This window comes from Protomyctophum parallelum (assembly GCF_964188405.1).
Source record: "Protomyctophum parallelum genome assembly, chromosome: 20".
In the NCBI taxonomy this organism is placed as follows: Eukaryota; Metazoa; Chordata; class Actinopteri; order Myctophiformes; family Myctophidae; genus Protomyctophum; species Protomyctophum parallelum.
In genome coordinates, this window is record NC_139718.1 from 21,605,346 (window position 1) to 21,620,264 (window position 14,919).

The 14,919-nt window shown below is 45.1% G+C and overlaps 1 protein-coding gene across 1 annotated transcript in view; it reads right to left on the bottom strand.

The window, feature by feature from the left end:
- Positions 1 to 14,919, bottom strand: part of spred1 (sprouty related EVH1 domain containing 1) — a 49,802-nt gene that overhangs the window by 11,327 nt on the left and 23,556 nt on the right. Inside the window, exons 3-4 of the mRNA XM_083791902.1 lie at positions 8,930 to 9,098; positions 3,978 to 4,024 (exon numbers count right to left, since the gene is read on the bottom strand). Of these exons, the coding sequence (XP_083648028.1) occupies positions 3,978 to 4,024; positions 8,930 to 9,098 (216 nt within the window). The remainder of the gene's footprint in view (positions 1 to 3,977; positions 4,025 to 8,929; positions 9,099 to 14,919) is intronic.

The window sequence follows — 14,919 nt, forward strand, 5'->3', positions numbered from 1 at the left end:
ACACACACACACACACACACACACACACACACACACACACACACACACACACACACACACACGCACACGCACACAGCAAATAAGTATGCTGAACAATACAAGAACGCCATCACAAATCCCAGGGGATCTGTGTAGACCAGGAGATTTAAGATGTCCCAGTCTAATCACGGAACTAAACAAGGCTTAATGGCAACCTCCCATGTTGATGTGACACTGTCCGCTAGACAAGGTCAAAGCCGCCTACGGCGTAGCGCTGCCTCCCGAGACGCCATCGATATCAATTAACCTATTTAGACCTGATAACAGATTCTACAAATGTCTTCTAAATCATGACAGTTTGCTGAAAAACCTATGTTTCTATTACACTGGTTCTTAAACTAGGCCTATTTCATGTCAAAGACCCCAAAATGATTATGTAACCAATATGGGCCACCGTGCCCCATCTGAAAATATGTTGTTCCAGGGACCCTCAGAACCAAATATTTGAGTTAAAAACGTTTGCTGTGAAAGAGTATATAAAATATATTCCAAGATTTGCGCCACATTTTCACGATTTAAAAATAAATACAATCTTAAGTATTATGTTATAGCTAAAGTATAACATAATGCTTAAAACACCAAAATGGGTTCCCGTCCCGAATGGGTTAAATAAGACCTGAACACGAGAACGGCGGTGACTTTTCAATGTCACACGATGACATCGGTACCAAACCGAGGGCAATCCGTTGGATGGTGAAAGTGGTATGAAGTGAGGCAGATAATGTCACGCACCTCGCATGGTGGCATTTAACACCAGCCATGTGCAGGTTCCCTGCCTGGCGCTCTGCTGCGAGAGAAAAGTCACTTACACGTTCATTTCTTCCTTTCTCTGTAGCCCAGGTCTCCGACCGCAACATTCGGATGCCAAATCACCATGGCGACACCCTCGGTGGCTCACTCACTGAACCTCCTGAACACCCCCCCCCCCCCCCCCCCCATTCCATCCATCCCTTCCCTCTACATAGACGCCCCCCACCCCCCCCCCCCTCCCCCCTGCTGCCTAGCAACAGTGGTGCCATTGGATTTCCTGTATGTTCAGGCTCCTTAACAACTTTAATCCTGGCATCTATATTTTAGGGATTTTTTTCAAAAAATTCAAAATAATTTCATCCCCCCCCCCTCCCACATTGTGACACACTGAGCTTATAAATCGTCTCTTCTCACATTGGGTTATAGAGAAACTTAGGGTACATTACAGGAACACAACTCTCTTCCTCCCTGACCTTTGAACTCTGAGTCCACACAGTGAATGAAGTCATTCACGAGAGGAGTCAAAGTCAAAGACGGGTCCTCACCTTAAGCTCACATCTGAATGCCCCTTTATGGGATAGGCGGCCATTATAGTGTGTTGTCCGCAATACGAATGGTCTGATCGAGCATGTAGGACATTTGCAACATACTGTGAGCCTGTGTTACAAGAGCTTGTCCTTTCAAATCTGTCTTTTCACCTATTTCACAATCTAACGTGGAGCAGGTGAGTGGCATTCCTGTAACATGCCTCATATCTAAAACAAATGAACATGGGTGTGTAGGACTGAGTTATATACCTGCATGCCTTTCTCTTGCACTGCATTCTTATCCACACACCTCAACAGTTAACACAGCACCAGAGGCCACGGCGTGTTGCTTCAACAAAGGGAACAAAGACATACACTTCCTTCATCAGCTGACCGACATAGCACACCTCAGACACAGAGCTCAGGACTCTCAACAAAGCAGGTTTGAATAACACAAGCTCGACCATACTACGCCACACGTTGCCACGCCATGCTGCCTTGGAACAGAAACAAATTTAAGGAACAAAATATGGCACCCGAGGCACTAGTTATTGTTCCGACTTCAGTTCTGACAGAGTGACAGCTCGCTGGATAGATTGATATGGACAGCTAAGCCTGCAAGAGCACATTTGTTGGCCAACACCCAGCTTCACATCAGGTTCTAGCTGGCCCTGGTTAAACACCTGTAAATCCCAAGAACAACCATTGGAAAACAAAAGGCTGCATGGTTGCTGGGGCCTAGTTGGGGGCAAAGCTCTGAGACATACAGTTCTGGTTCAAGCACTGGCCTGCCTCCAGTTAACAACTTGAACCCTAACATCCCTAGTCTGGGCATGTCAAATACGTGACAATTCTGTGAAAATAGGTGAACATTTGGTGGCAATAGCCAATCTGGAAGCTCACAACACTGTGAGCTTGTAGATCGGCTATTCCAGCAACAAGATTAGGGGCTCTATTTTACCCTGGTATGAGGAAAACAATATTTGGAGGTGAATGCTGGGGTATAGTTCCAGCAAGAACTTCAAGCCACTTTCACCCCTGGTCCTAACATGGTCTTAAATGATAGACTCACTATTTAGAAAGCGCATTATTACACACCATCTTAATTCAACAAAACTCTCAAGTTCAACATGGCGGATCACATTTCTGAGAGAAACTGAAGTTGAAAGAATGATGAATGATCTGGGCCATAGTACACATATTCATTATGATTGCATAGGGTGAGTGTCCATGAGTTGCCATCAGCCATTTGCCATGCTGGGAGGTAGCCTAAGCCTACCACTTAAGCTATTAATTAGAAATAAAACCAAAAGTATCCGCTGGCTGCTAGTATGCGTCTCCAAAGACAATTGATATGATAAGATATCACGGATGTGTCTTGGACATAAATGAGTAGACAATAGACATTGCTGAAGCAAGGTGAAATTCTTTGCCTGTCTCAAATGCCAGATTCCCTTGATTCCAGAAATCATTATATATGAACACAATTCTTGCCAACCTCGAGAAATGTTAAAAGCGTATTAATCCAGAATTAATAATTCGCTAGGCAACGCTGGCTTCCATGGTGTGACGTCATCAAAATCCAAAAGGGAGGTGAGGGATGATTATCATATTAGTGTTTCTATCGCTAAATGATGGTCCCGACACGGACTCGAAAATGGCCGATTACTACTTTTGGTTCATGGGGGCAAATTACGGGGTCTTCTTCACAGCCTTTTAAGTGCATTCTGTTGGCACTGGCTCCAGACTCCAGGCACTGGCGGCGGCATGTACTCTCCTAGTCGGTTAGGTTGCTAGATGGTCGCACACTTTCACTTTTCCTCAGCAGACAATTGTTGGCATCTCCTCCAACTTCCATAATCAATCATTTAAGTGCTCAAGTGCAATTAACTCTTCTTAATGGTAATGGGAGAAAACACTCTTTGGTCTAATTTATGTTATGCCCAAAAAACACCCATGATGACACATATTGAGGTGGACAACGTTTCAACCCCACGTGAGTCTTCATCAGGTCTTTACAACAATGAAGACATTTAACATCAGGGTGAACATGGCCAAATAATAACAAATAGCCAAACTAGCTACCAGGAGGCAGGCTAACATGCTCTGGTCCGGAGATAGCTATCCTGCAACAAAACAAAAACGTAGACCGCGACTTGCAAACTAAACTCTGTGTCCCACAGAAGTCTTTCTGTGTTGACAGTGACACAGCTGTGAGGATTCCCTGACCAATCAGTAGTCACAAGCTATATACACGTCACCATGTAGTCTCCATTCAGCTCTATGAGAATCCTGACGGAATGGGGCGGGATTTTGTATCTCTTACCCCCCAGAGTACTCAAAGGACCAGGTGCTTGTATATGGAAACGACTGCAAACGCAGGTAGAGTCGTGAAGTGCCGTGTTGATACTATGATATGGATATGATATGGAAACCTGGCTTAAATAGGTCCCTTGGTGTGAAGGGAGAAAATAAAGGTGCCAAGGATGAACGTCTGGAGGTTTAAGTGATGAAAACAGCATGCGGTGAGACACCAGAGACAGTTGAGGTGTCCCATCTGGGATTATCAATACTAAAGTGCTATCCATGTAACAATGAAGCTTATAACTGTAATGAAGATTCTAGATTGACTCTGTTTGTAATCCCTGGACATCCACTCACCTGTAGGCCATCCTCAGGAGCATCCGTTTCCCCGAATGATGGACAACCTGTAAGGGAAAAGGGGAGGAGATTAGAGGACGCCTCAATCCCAACACTATCACGATGCACGCATACTCACTCACAGAAGTAACAGCTACAGCATCTTAACAGCACCCTCTGTTTGTCCCAAATCATCATTGAACCATCCAGACCTTCAGTCTGACTACAGAATTATTGACACATATCCATGGTGCACATAATTATGTTAATTATTACAGAGGTGATTCAATTTGATGCCCTAATTTTAAAGTTAATCTAGCAAAACCAGCATATGGAACAAAATCATTTTTAATCACTCCCCCATAGCCTTCCACAAAATGAATTTGTTGTAAAAAGGAATTAAAAAAATAAATACATTAAAAGCACAGAGCTTTGGGGCCTAGGAGGTATCATGAGAGTATATATGGAAATTCAAAGTACAGCTGAATATCGTCTTGAAGCTGAAACTCATCGCTAGAGGGCAAAACATCTCAGAACACTAATTAAATCTTGTTCTGTAGCTAAACTCTATCCTGCCTAGTGCCTGTCCACCTTTCCTTATTTGAGTACCGTTGCATACAAACAAAAAGACAATGTTTTTATTGAAAACCTCACGAAAGCGTTTCTATTTGGAAGTACGGCAGCCTGCCCTTCCATCTGAGCATGTTTGAGCACAGCGTGCCGACAGACTCGGTGTCATAAACGCTGATTCTTGTCAAGCGAGAATAGAGCAGGACTTCTGCTTTCCTCTGACTGCAGCCCTAATGGGGAAATGAAAGCTGCTTTGTGTCAGTGAGGCACACACACTGTAAAATCCTCAGTGCCCATTTAACTCCAAGAGTCAACAAATGGAGCTAAGTGGACCCGTAGGGGTCCATTTGGCTCCATTTGTTCACTCTCAGATTTTACTGTGTAGAAGAGCCTAATGAAATATGCATGCCTGGGATAGTGCAACTCTGACCCAGGCTAAAACGCCATGAGCCCCCACCCCTGTCCAAAACACCTCATCTACAGACACTGGAGCCAGAGCTAATATGCCACTTGATTTGGCTAACCATGTTACCGTCTTTTTTTCTCTCTTTCCTTTTTTTCCCCATCATCAGTCACAATGAGCCAACAAAATATCTAAAAACAATGGTTTAGCATCCAAAAGAAATAAATTTTTATCATTAAATACAATTTAATTAAATTTACAATTTGTTTTCACTCAAATTGCAGCCTTCATCATTAAACATTCATGTTTTCTTTGTGAAAGCAAGTGAAGGAACGGCAAAAAATCGCCACCACATATGTGCGATGTGACCCGCCTAGCAACTTGACCTGCATGGAGCAGCAGACTCATTGTGTTTGAAAAGACGCCGCAGAATTACTGACCGGAAGTGGAGAAAACGAAGATCTTGGCAACGGCGTGGAAAACAAGGATTAAGTCATTTCCACCGGGGATGAAGGGGAAACTGTGTGTACCTGGGGCATCAAGAGCTTCTTTTTAAGTCTCAAGTTCACTTAATTAGAATCACTGGGGCCTTATTTAACCACTTAAACCCTCTAGACTTGTCTGAGTTGGTCTACACCAAATCTCACCGGCCAAAATAGCCTATCTACGACCTCATTGAGCTTGTGGATCTGCTATTTTTGGCTAATGTTGCCCCAGTGCATGCATGCATGCGTCCGTCCGTCCGTCCGTCCGTCCGTCTGTCTGTCTGTCATAAGGCGATGCAGTGTGCACCACAGGGATAATATCACGGGGCAATTTGCGTGTCATGATGTCGCACAACAAAAACAACAGATCTATAAGCTCACTACGCATTGCACTGTGGTGCGTTGTCAGCGTGGGGCTATTTTCAGTGTGCGACACTGACACGCAACTAAGTAGCCTACAAATGAAATCACCCTTTAAACGTGGTCTGTCCATCAGTATGTCCGTCAGTCTTCCAATCACATGGAGAGTGGTAGGTGGGTTTACGTGTGTGCGTGCGTGTGTGTGTGTGTGTGTGTGTGTGTGCGTGAGTGCGTGTGAGAGACAGAGACTCTATCAGTGCTGGACCACAAAGCTGCCTGAGCCATGTGCCTGCGTTGCCATGGCAACAGAGGACTGCAAGGCTGATACACTCACATGCATGTGCTGCCATGCACACGTATAGACACACATGTGCGCGTGCAAACACACATGCACGCACATCCACACACACACACACACACACACACACACACACAGAGCAGTCGGGCAGCAGAGCGATGCAACAGGAATACAGAGGAACCTGCCTGCACGGTGAAGAGGTATTACACAACACTGGCAGAATACAGAGGAAGCCAGGAGAGAGAAAAGAGAGAGAGAGAGAGAGAGAGAGAGTGAGTGAGTGAGTGAGTGAGTGAGTGAGTGAGTGAGTGAGTGAGTGAGTGAGTGAGTGAGTGAGTGAGTGAGTGAGTGAGTGAGTGAGTGAGTGAGTGAGTGTGAGAGAGAGAGAGAGAGAGAGAGAGAGAGAGAGTGAGTGAGTGAGTGAGTGAGAGAGAGAGAGAGAGAGAGAGAGAGAGAGAGAGAGTGAGTGAGTGAGTGAGTGAGTGAGTGAGTGAGTGAGTGAGTGAGTGAGAGAGAGAGAGAGAGAGAGAGAGAGAGAGAGAGAGTGAGTGAGTGAGTGAGTGAGAGAGAGAGAGAGAGAGAGAGAGAGAGAGAGAGAGAGAGAGAGAGAGAGAGAGAGAGGGGGGGGGGAACTCTACACAGCCTGGCCACTGTTGAAACTAATTAGTTATCGCACTTCTAAAAATGTTCAAAAGTAGCAGATATACAAGTAAGCTCGCAGTGTGAGCGTATATGTCTGCTATTTTTGCACAGCCAATGCAAAAATCTAAAATGACACAGATGCTTTCCCAGCTGTAATGGGTTCATCAGACAGGTTATCCTGTAATGTTGACATCAGTATAAAAAGAGCAGTGATTATCAACCTTTTGAAATTCAAGGACAACCAGTTTGCTATGCATTAGGCCAAGGACCCTCATTTGATATTTTTATCCAATCTACACTGTTTACCTGTAGACCACCTTGAACCCCTTCAAGGGCCCCGCATTGAGAACCAGTGGCATAGAGGCTTACTCTGCTACAATGACTTAATATTCTCATAGCCTGAGCCAACTTGCTCTCCCGCCAACTTACTGGTTATGTAAATTGGCCTCTGTTAGGGCATGCTTTTTTGTCTCATTAAATCCACCCTTAGGATTCTACTTTTCATCATTGGTGATCTATTCAGCATCTTCAAAGATGGCCCACACTTATGCCCACTATCCACTCACTGCATGATTGAAATACTTAACATGTGTCTCTGTGTGCCAGTGGTTTGATCTTTGGATAAAGTATTGTGGACAAGAAGTTACAGAGGCAAACATCAATAAACTTGCAAAATATGGTTTGTTACACCCCACTCCCCACTAAGGGGTCCTGGATAGAGAGAGTAAAAAAAGAGTACTGCTCCCATAGGCCTGCCAGCCAGCCTCTTGCGCAACACAGGACTTGGTGGCAGATCGCTGAGCTGGCGGTCATCTAATTGGATGACTTTGCAACCCCTTGGCACAGTGCTGAAGAATAATGCTTATCAGGATAAGGAACCAAAGCTGCTAACTCAACTCAGAGATCCAACCCCACCCTTTGTCTTGTTTTCCCAAATTAGCCTAAATGCTACCTTGATTTAGGCCTGACCACATGTTTCCTCTATTAAGGCTTCAAGGTGGACCTAACTGCACGCACCTCAACAATGGGTGCAGGGCTAAAAGTACTAACATTAAAAAGGTAGAACCCACACACCAACTACAGTAAAGACGTCTCTATTTGTCTCCCGTATTCAAATAAAGATGTCTCTCCTCTATTAAGACCTTTGTATTCCTACTCAGTAAAATCCTCAATGATAATCTATCCATTGCAACACTGAGTGTACACTCGTGCTCTCTCAGACTTACACTTGCGGTGAAATTCCTCCAGCCTTTTCCCTCATCTGAACCTCTGCCCCTATACCCGATCTCTAACCTGGTCCACGTGTCTCCACTCCCTGCCCCCCATCCATCCAGCCCTCCCTCCCTTTCTTTCCACTATCGCCCGCTGTCCGGGCACGGCTTCGCCTTTGCCAGTCTCTACAGGAAGTAGAGTGTTTATCTAGGCAGCTGGCGCTGATAAGATAACCCAGGAGGAGGGGTCCTGCTTGGTTGAGTGAGCAGGTAGCAGGGGGAAGTCATCAACACTAATCAACGCTATGCATCTCCCCTTACAACAGATGCTAGGTCAGGCATTACATGGCAATAACATACAGACAGGAGCACAGGCTGCCGACACGCACACACGCAGTGCACACATGCAGTGCACACACACACACACACACACACACGCACACACACATACGCGCGCACACACACACACACACACACACACACACACACACACACATATGCGCGCGCGCGCACACACACACACACACACACACACACACACACACACACACACACACAAACACACACACACACGGTACAATGCATACCACATGAACTGAACATGAACATGAATGCATACCGCGTGATAGACTTTTATCATGTATAGGATGGCTGCTGGTGCATGCACACTGCAGACCTTTGCAGGTGTATTATTCTAGCAATAAGGCCTGTTGTGAGACTGACTGGTGGCTCAGAGTATGAAAGAATATATTTAAAAAAGGAAAAGGAGCAGACAGTAATCTGCGGGTTGTACTGATTTCTAGATAACCAAAACAATAGTCAATGGTGGTTGTTTGATGCCTCGAGTTAAGGTGTGTTCCGGTGAGGCCTGATAATCTCCCACACCTCGCCGAAACATCAAGAATCACACATGCAGGCACGTTAACCCCCCATGATGGTGCCCCCCCCCACGCGCATGCACACACACACGCACACACACGTCATATACACACACTCAAACCCACCTTGGCTGATGTCCTCAATGGCCCGGCGAATACCCCGATCAAAGGCACGGGCATCAGCTGGGCTGTGGAAGGTCAGACCAAACTTCTTGTCGTTAATCCTCCAGTGGTGGAAGATGGGATTCACCTTGTTGTAGACCAGGTCCTTCTGCAGGACACACTCCAACACCACCTGACCAACCACACACACACACACACACACACACACACACACACACACACACACACACACACAGAGCCAGTGATAAGGTTTATTAGAGTTACATTCAGATTCACTTTATTGTCACTTACACTTTTTTTAGGTACATGCACGTGGAAAAACATACGTTCAGATTCTAGTACAATAAAAACTCAATAATAAAAACATAAAAACCCGAAAACACTCAATAAACAATAAATATTACACTGGATAAACGTGTTTTAACACCATACAACTTATGTCTCGCCAGATTCATCCAATTAATGTGGTAGAGCTGGAGACAGGAAGACCATTATACCTCCTCCATCTACCTCCTCGCCCTGAGCTGGTTAGATATGTCACAGATATGTCACATTCAATCTACAACGTTATGAGGGTGTGTGTGTGTGGGGGGGGGGGGGGGGGGGGGGGGGCTATGTAGAGGGAGAATAAAATACCTGGAATTCAAACTGGACACACAATTTAAGAGTTGCTCAAAAAGAAATCCCTCCAAGCCGCCAATACTTTCGCATTCTTTTCTGGATAATTTGTAAAACACATTCTAAATGGTGGGGTTTTTCATTACAGATGATGATAAAAGTGGAGTGCAGCAGTGGTGTGGTGGTGTGGTGGTGTGGGGGGGGGCAGTGTGTTTTGGAGCCAGGCAGCCGAAGTGTGTGGCAGAGAGAGACTGTGTTTCCAAAGCCTATTATTAATCAGGGCTGCTGGGCCGCCTCCAGGCCTTTCCTCTAGGCAGATTAAATGAAATGAGAGACGGCCATTACAGTGTTTGAGGTTTTTCTGTGAGCGTGCACGTGGACGGCTGAGTGATTGAGAGAGAGCGCGCGCACGAGAAAGCAAGGCTTACGCAGCTGAATGCGCGAGTGGGCCGCACGCGAGAGGTCAGCTTAGCCAAGTGTGAATGTGTGAGTGTGAGTGTGAGTGTGAGTGTGAGTGTGAGTGTGTGTGTGTGTGTGTGTGTGTGTGTGTGTGTGTGTGTGTGTGTGCGCATGGGACGGATGGGTGAAGGTGGGGGGGGGCGTGCTGTACATCAGTGCATCTTTAGTGCCACAAAATGCCATGTCAAAAGCAATACAAGTTAACACAAAACTATAGTTACAACTCAACAAACCAAAAGCCAGCCAAAGTGCCATCACTACTACCGTCGCTGTCCCACACGTGGAAGCTCCTTGCACGCTTGAACATATAATTAATAGCATGCGCGCATGCATACGCATGCATGGTTCTGAGAAAGGCAGCACAGTCTCAATCAAGTACACCAGAACATCCATCCGGAAGGAACTTAATTGTGCCAATCAACGTATTATATGTAAGTGGTACTGAGCATCGACATACGCATACACTTGCAAAATCTAGGAAACCAAAACTACTTACAGTGAACAAGTAAGTGATGTGTCTTCGTAAGTGTGCAATCACGTATTTAAGCCTATTGCATGTGTGCACACTAGTAGAGTTGTCAGCGTTCATGTATCCACTTGTAGCACCAAGTGTACAAATGTAACCAAATGGACCGGTCTCTTTTACTGTGTATACACATTTCCCTGAGAGACAAGAACAGCAAGAGTTAAGCCTGTATGTTTACCCAGAGCCAGGGAAGGTGAAGGGAGGAGGATGGGGGCTGGATAGAGGGAGTGAAGGGAGGTGGAGTGTTGAAGAGAGAGAGGGAAAGGCAGGAGGAGGAGGAGGACGAGGAGGAGGGGGAGGCGGAGGGTTCTGCCTGTGTGCCTCTGGGGCTGATTGTGGAGGCGAGACTGAATGGAGCCGGAGCAGGTAAGGTGAGCGCACAGCGAGGCTGGCCGAGGAGGAAGTATCACCGTTACGAGGAAGGACGACACTTAACACCACATTCCACACCGCGCTCAGAGAACGAGAGGAGGAGCCACGCTGACAGAAAGAGAGAGACTGAAGGAGAGAGAAAGGATATTGAGGAGACATAAAGAGGGGGGGGGACAGACAGAGGTGAAACGCGCAGGGATTAGTAAAGAGATAGCGAGAGATGGCTGAAGAGAGTGGGAGGGAGAACGGTGAGGAGATGAATAGGTTGGCGAGGGAGTGTAAACAGATTGAGGAGTTTAGAGTTGCACTCTGGCTTTTGTGACACGAGGGTCTGGTAATCACAGGGACAGGACCCGTTCTCTGTGTGTGTGTGCGTGTGCGTGTGCGTGTGTGTGTGTGTGTGTGTGTGTGTGTGTGTGTGTGTGTGTGTGTGTGTGTGTGTGTGTGTGCGTGCGTGCGCATGTGCGTGTGTGTGTGTGCGACTGACTGACTGCACAGACAAACAGACACAAACACTCGAGGCAGATACAAAGTACATACAAGCGGTATGAAACCTTTTTTTCACTCTCAAAAGTTAAACGAACACGCTGGATTTCACGCCGCAGACACATACACACATGGAGAGATTAAAAAGAAGAGCTAGGAGATCTATTTTGCATCCAGCATCAATCAATTTACCGATCTGGCTCGTGGGGAACCGTATCTCATCAGCAATTCTCAAAAACAACTTCCGATCCTCTTACAGTAATCAGGGCAAAGTCTCTTCTTTTGCTCCCACAATCATCAATCGTTACTCACGTATTGATTAGAGGAGCCAATAAATATCCTTGCATGCCAAACTTGAGTCTGTTCAGCTCTCTTCAATTGGGAGAAGAACTCAAAGAAATATACACAGTGAATTTAAAAGTTAAAATCTTTCTTTGAATTAATATAATTTGTAGAAGAGAGAAACAGGGGGCTCATTCACACCAGCCTCAAAAACGAATGAACCATCTACTGTGGCTAGCAAAAACGAATGAACCATCTACTGTGGCTAGCAAAAACCAAAGCATGCTTCCTAGACATGAATACTTACTTACATACAAGAAAAACTGTAATATTTAAACTTAATATACCATACCATTCCTAAGATGAGTGATAACAGAAGGCTATAGCTGCACACAGACAACAATAGCATCAAGTAAAGCTCCAGCCCTCAGGCAAAGCTATTTGAGTATCCCTGCAGCCCGGACCGAATTCATAGCAACATCAATCAGGACGAGAGAAAGAGACAATAAAACACAAAGGCAAAAGTAGCGAGGCAAAGTAGTACAAAGTTTAGCAAGGGAGATTTGTTATGATCTGACAGCCGGTACATCTAAGTATTCAACAGCCATTTTAGATCTGTAGTCTTTACTCTTTAACAAATAAAGAGCATGAAAGACAGTGTGGGGGAGAGGGGGGGGGGGGGGGGGGGGGCAGGGTGATGTAGCTATATGGAGAGCCAGCTGAGTCATCACCAGCACACTCTGTGCCGCATCACTGCGCTTATAGACAGATCCCCTCCACCTCTCTCCTTCCATCTCCCATCATCTCTCCTCCCATTTCTGGATTTCTGGGGTTCCGTCTCTGCCTTTATATTTCTTTACTTCGTTCTCTACTACTTCTCTACTACGTACCAAACGTTTGTCCTGCCGCACCTGCTGCCTTCAAGAGATGGCTGCGGTGGTTTCTAATTGGTTGCACTACATTCTTTAACACCATAGTCTAACACGTCCAATTTCCAATAAGGGGAGGGAAACTCCTCAGCGTTCCCGTTAGGATGGTATATGACATCACAGCCAAGATATTGCAATACTTGTGTGTTTGTATCACCTCAAGTTGCTATAAGCATACAACAATGTACGCTGTATCACTTTCAAAGCTGAAGTTTCATTTGGGAAAATGAGAAATGAAATAATAAAGAAAAAGAAAAAAACAACTGCGTTAGCTCAAACAGTTGCTCCTTGTGTGGACTTGGGTTTGTATCCTCCCTTTCTCTGCCCTTGGTTTTCTGTCCATACACACCTACTGTATTTACCATAATAAAGCAAAACAATAAATTAAAAAAATGCATAAATAAAAATGTTAAAAGCCATGAGTCACTCACTTGCCAGCTCAAACCAATAGGCTATTGACACATTTTAGTTCATCACTCATTCAAATATAACAGTCTTTCATTTGCGACTGTGTGAAGCATAAATAGAATCTCTATTTTTATGCATCTCAACAAAGTACTTCAGACACCACCATCCCCACCCCCCACGCCAATCCATGCTGGCGACTGAAAGATTCTCAATGAGTCGTGGCGCCTATGCTAGCAATCCACCGGCACCGTCGTTCATGGTCGTTTTCCTTTGTTGTTTTGTTTTCGCTTCACCATTATTCCTTCCTATGCCTCTCGCTGATGCCCTCAGATTGTTAGTCGCACTGTGGTTGATGCCAACCCCCCTCTGCCCACTGGCACTGGGTGGCATCCTCAACAGGCTTACATATGGCGGGGTCTTTGTTGTGGTGGTCGGGGGTGGGGGGAGGCATTGGGGGTTGGGTGGGCATGGTGGCGGTGTTTTCACCACATCCCAGAATACTCGCCGGGGCCTCGAGGAGGAATACCCTGTGTGAACAATCGAATCCCATCACGCCCTTCCCTCTGCGCCACACACACTTGGATAACGACACGCAAACAAATATAAACTTTGTAAACACCCACATGAATACACATTACACACTACACACACACACACACACACACACACACACACACATAAAGACTGTGTGTGGCCTAGGCGGAAGGATTGTAGGCGCTGTGAAAGAAAATAATAATAAAAAAACAGCGGTTTAGACCTCCTGCTTTTTAAAAGCCACCAGGGATGGTGATGTCACCGGGATACGCTGTGCGCTCAGCATGGTGAATCTCTTCTGTCTTCTGACATGTGACAGACAGCTCATTCTTAACCCATTAAGACTTGAGGACGATTCTACAAATGCCTTCTACTGTAAATCATTAGTTCTCAAATACTGTCCTACCAAGAAGAGCCCCCAAAATGATATATTTGGCCGCAGACACCCCCCCATTTGAAAATGTTTGTGACAGGGACCCCACAGAAGAGAACATTTGTTAAAAAATAAATATCACACCCGTATGAAGTGAGGGGCGCTCTTATCATCATACATCATCTCATTCCGGCCAATCATAGTTTGTGTCCTCACCTTCATCATCAATGTTTGTGTTACGCAATGTTTGTGTTCGCACAAACACTCAAAATTGTCCATTCATTATCAATGGCATTTAATTTGTGTTAGGACAAAATTTGGGCTACACACACCAAAAGCTGGACATAGGAGGGGCTATGGCTATATCATCATATATATATATATATATATATATATATATATATATATATATATATACTAGAATTTCGCGGCCGCTTTGCGGCCGCTCATCCCAGAGTTACTTTGCCGCGCACTATGGGAAGAAGGAAATTGCGGGAGTTGACACCACATGTAGTAACGGATGGGTTATTAGTTATTATTATGTGTCCTTATTAGTGTAGTGTAGTGTAGTCAACACGTTATGGCTCATACACACTGCCCGGTATTTGCTCCGATTATGCTGTCGGGGAGCATTTTTGGAGATGGCCGACAAAACCCCTGATCTGACGTTACTGGTAGATCGTGATCTACCTTTTGGGCACCGCTTAACTCAACCTTTTTTGTCCCAGGGCACACTTTTCATAGCCTAAAAATCTCGGGGCACACCTAGATATACGGTTTGTGTACACTGTATATATACCGGTGTGTATATATAGTAAATATATATATTATATATATATAATATATATATATATATAAATATATATACATATAGAATATTAGTGGTCCATGACATGAAAATGTTTGAGAACCACTGCTGTAAAACAACATTGGACAATGATGTTTGACAGTCAGCAATATTGTTGCTTATTCTAGATTTATTTTCTGACTTGATCTGGCCTGTTAA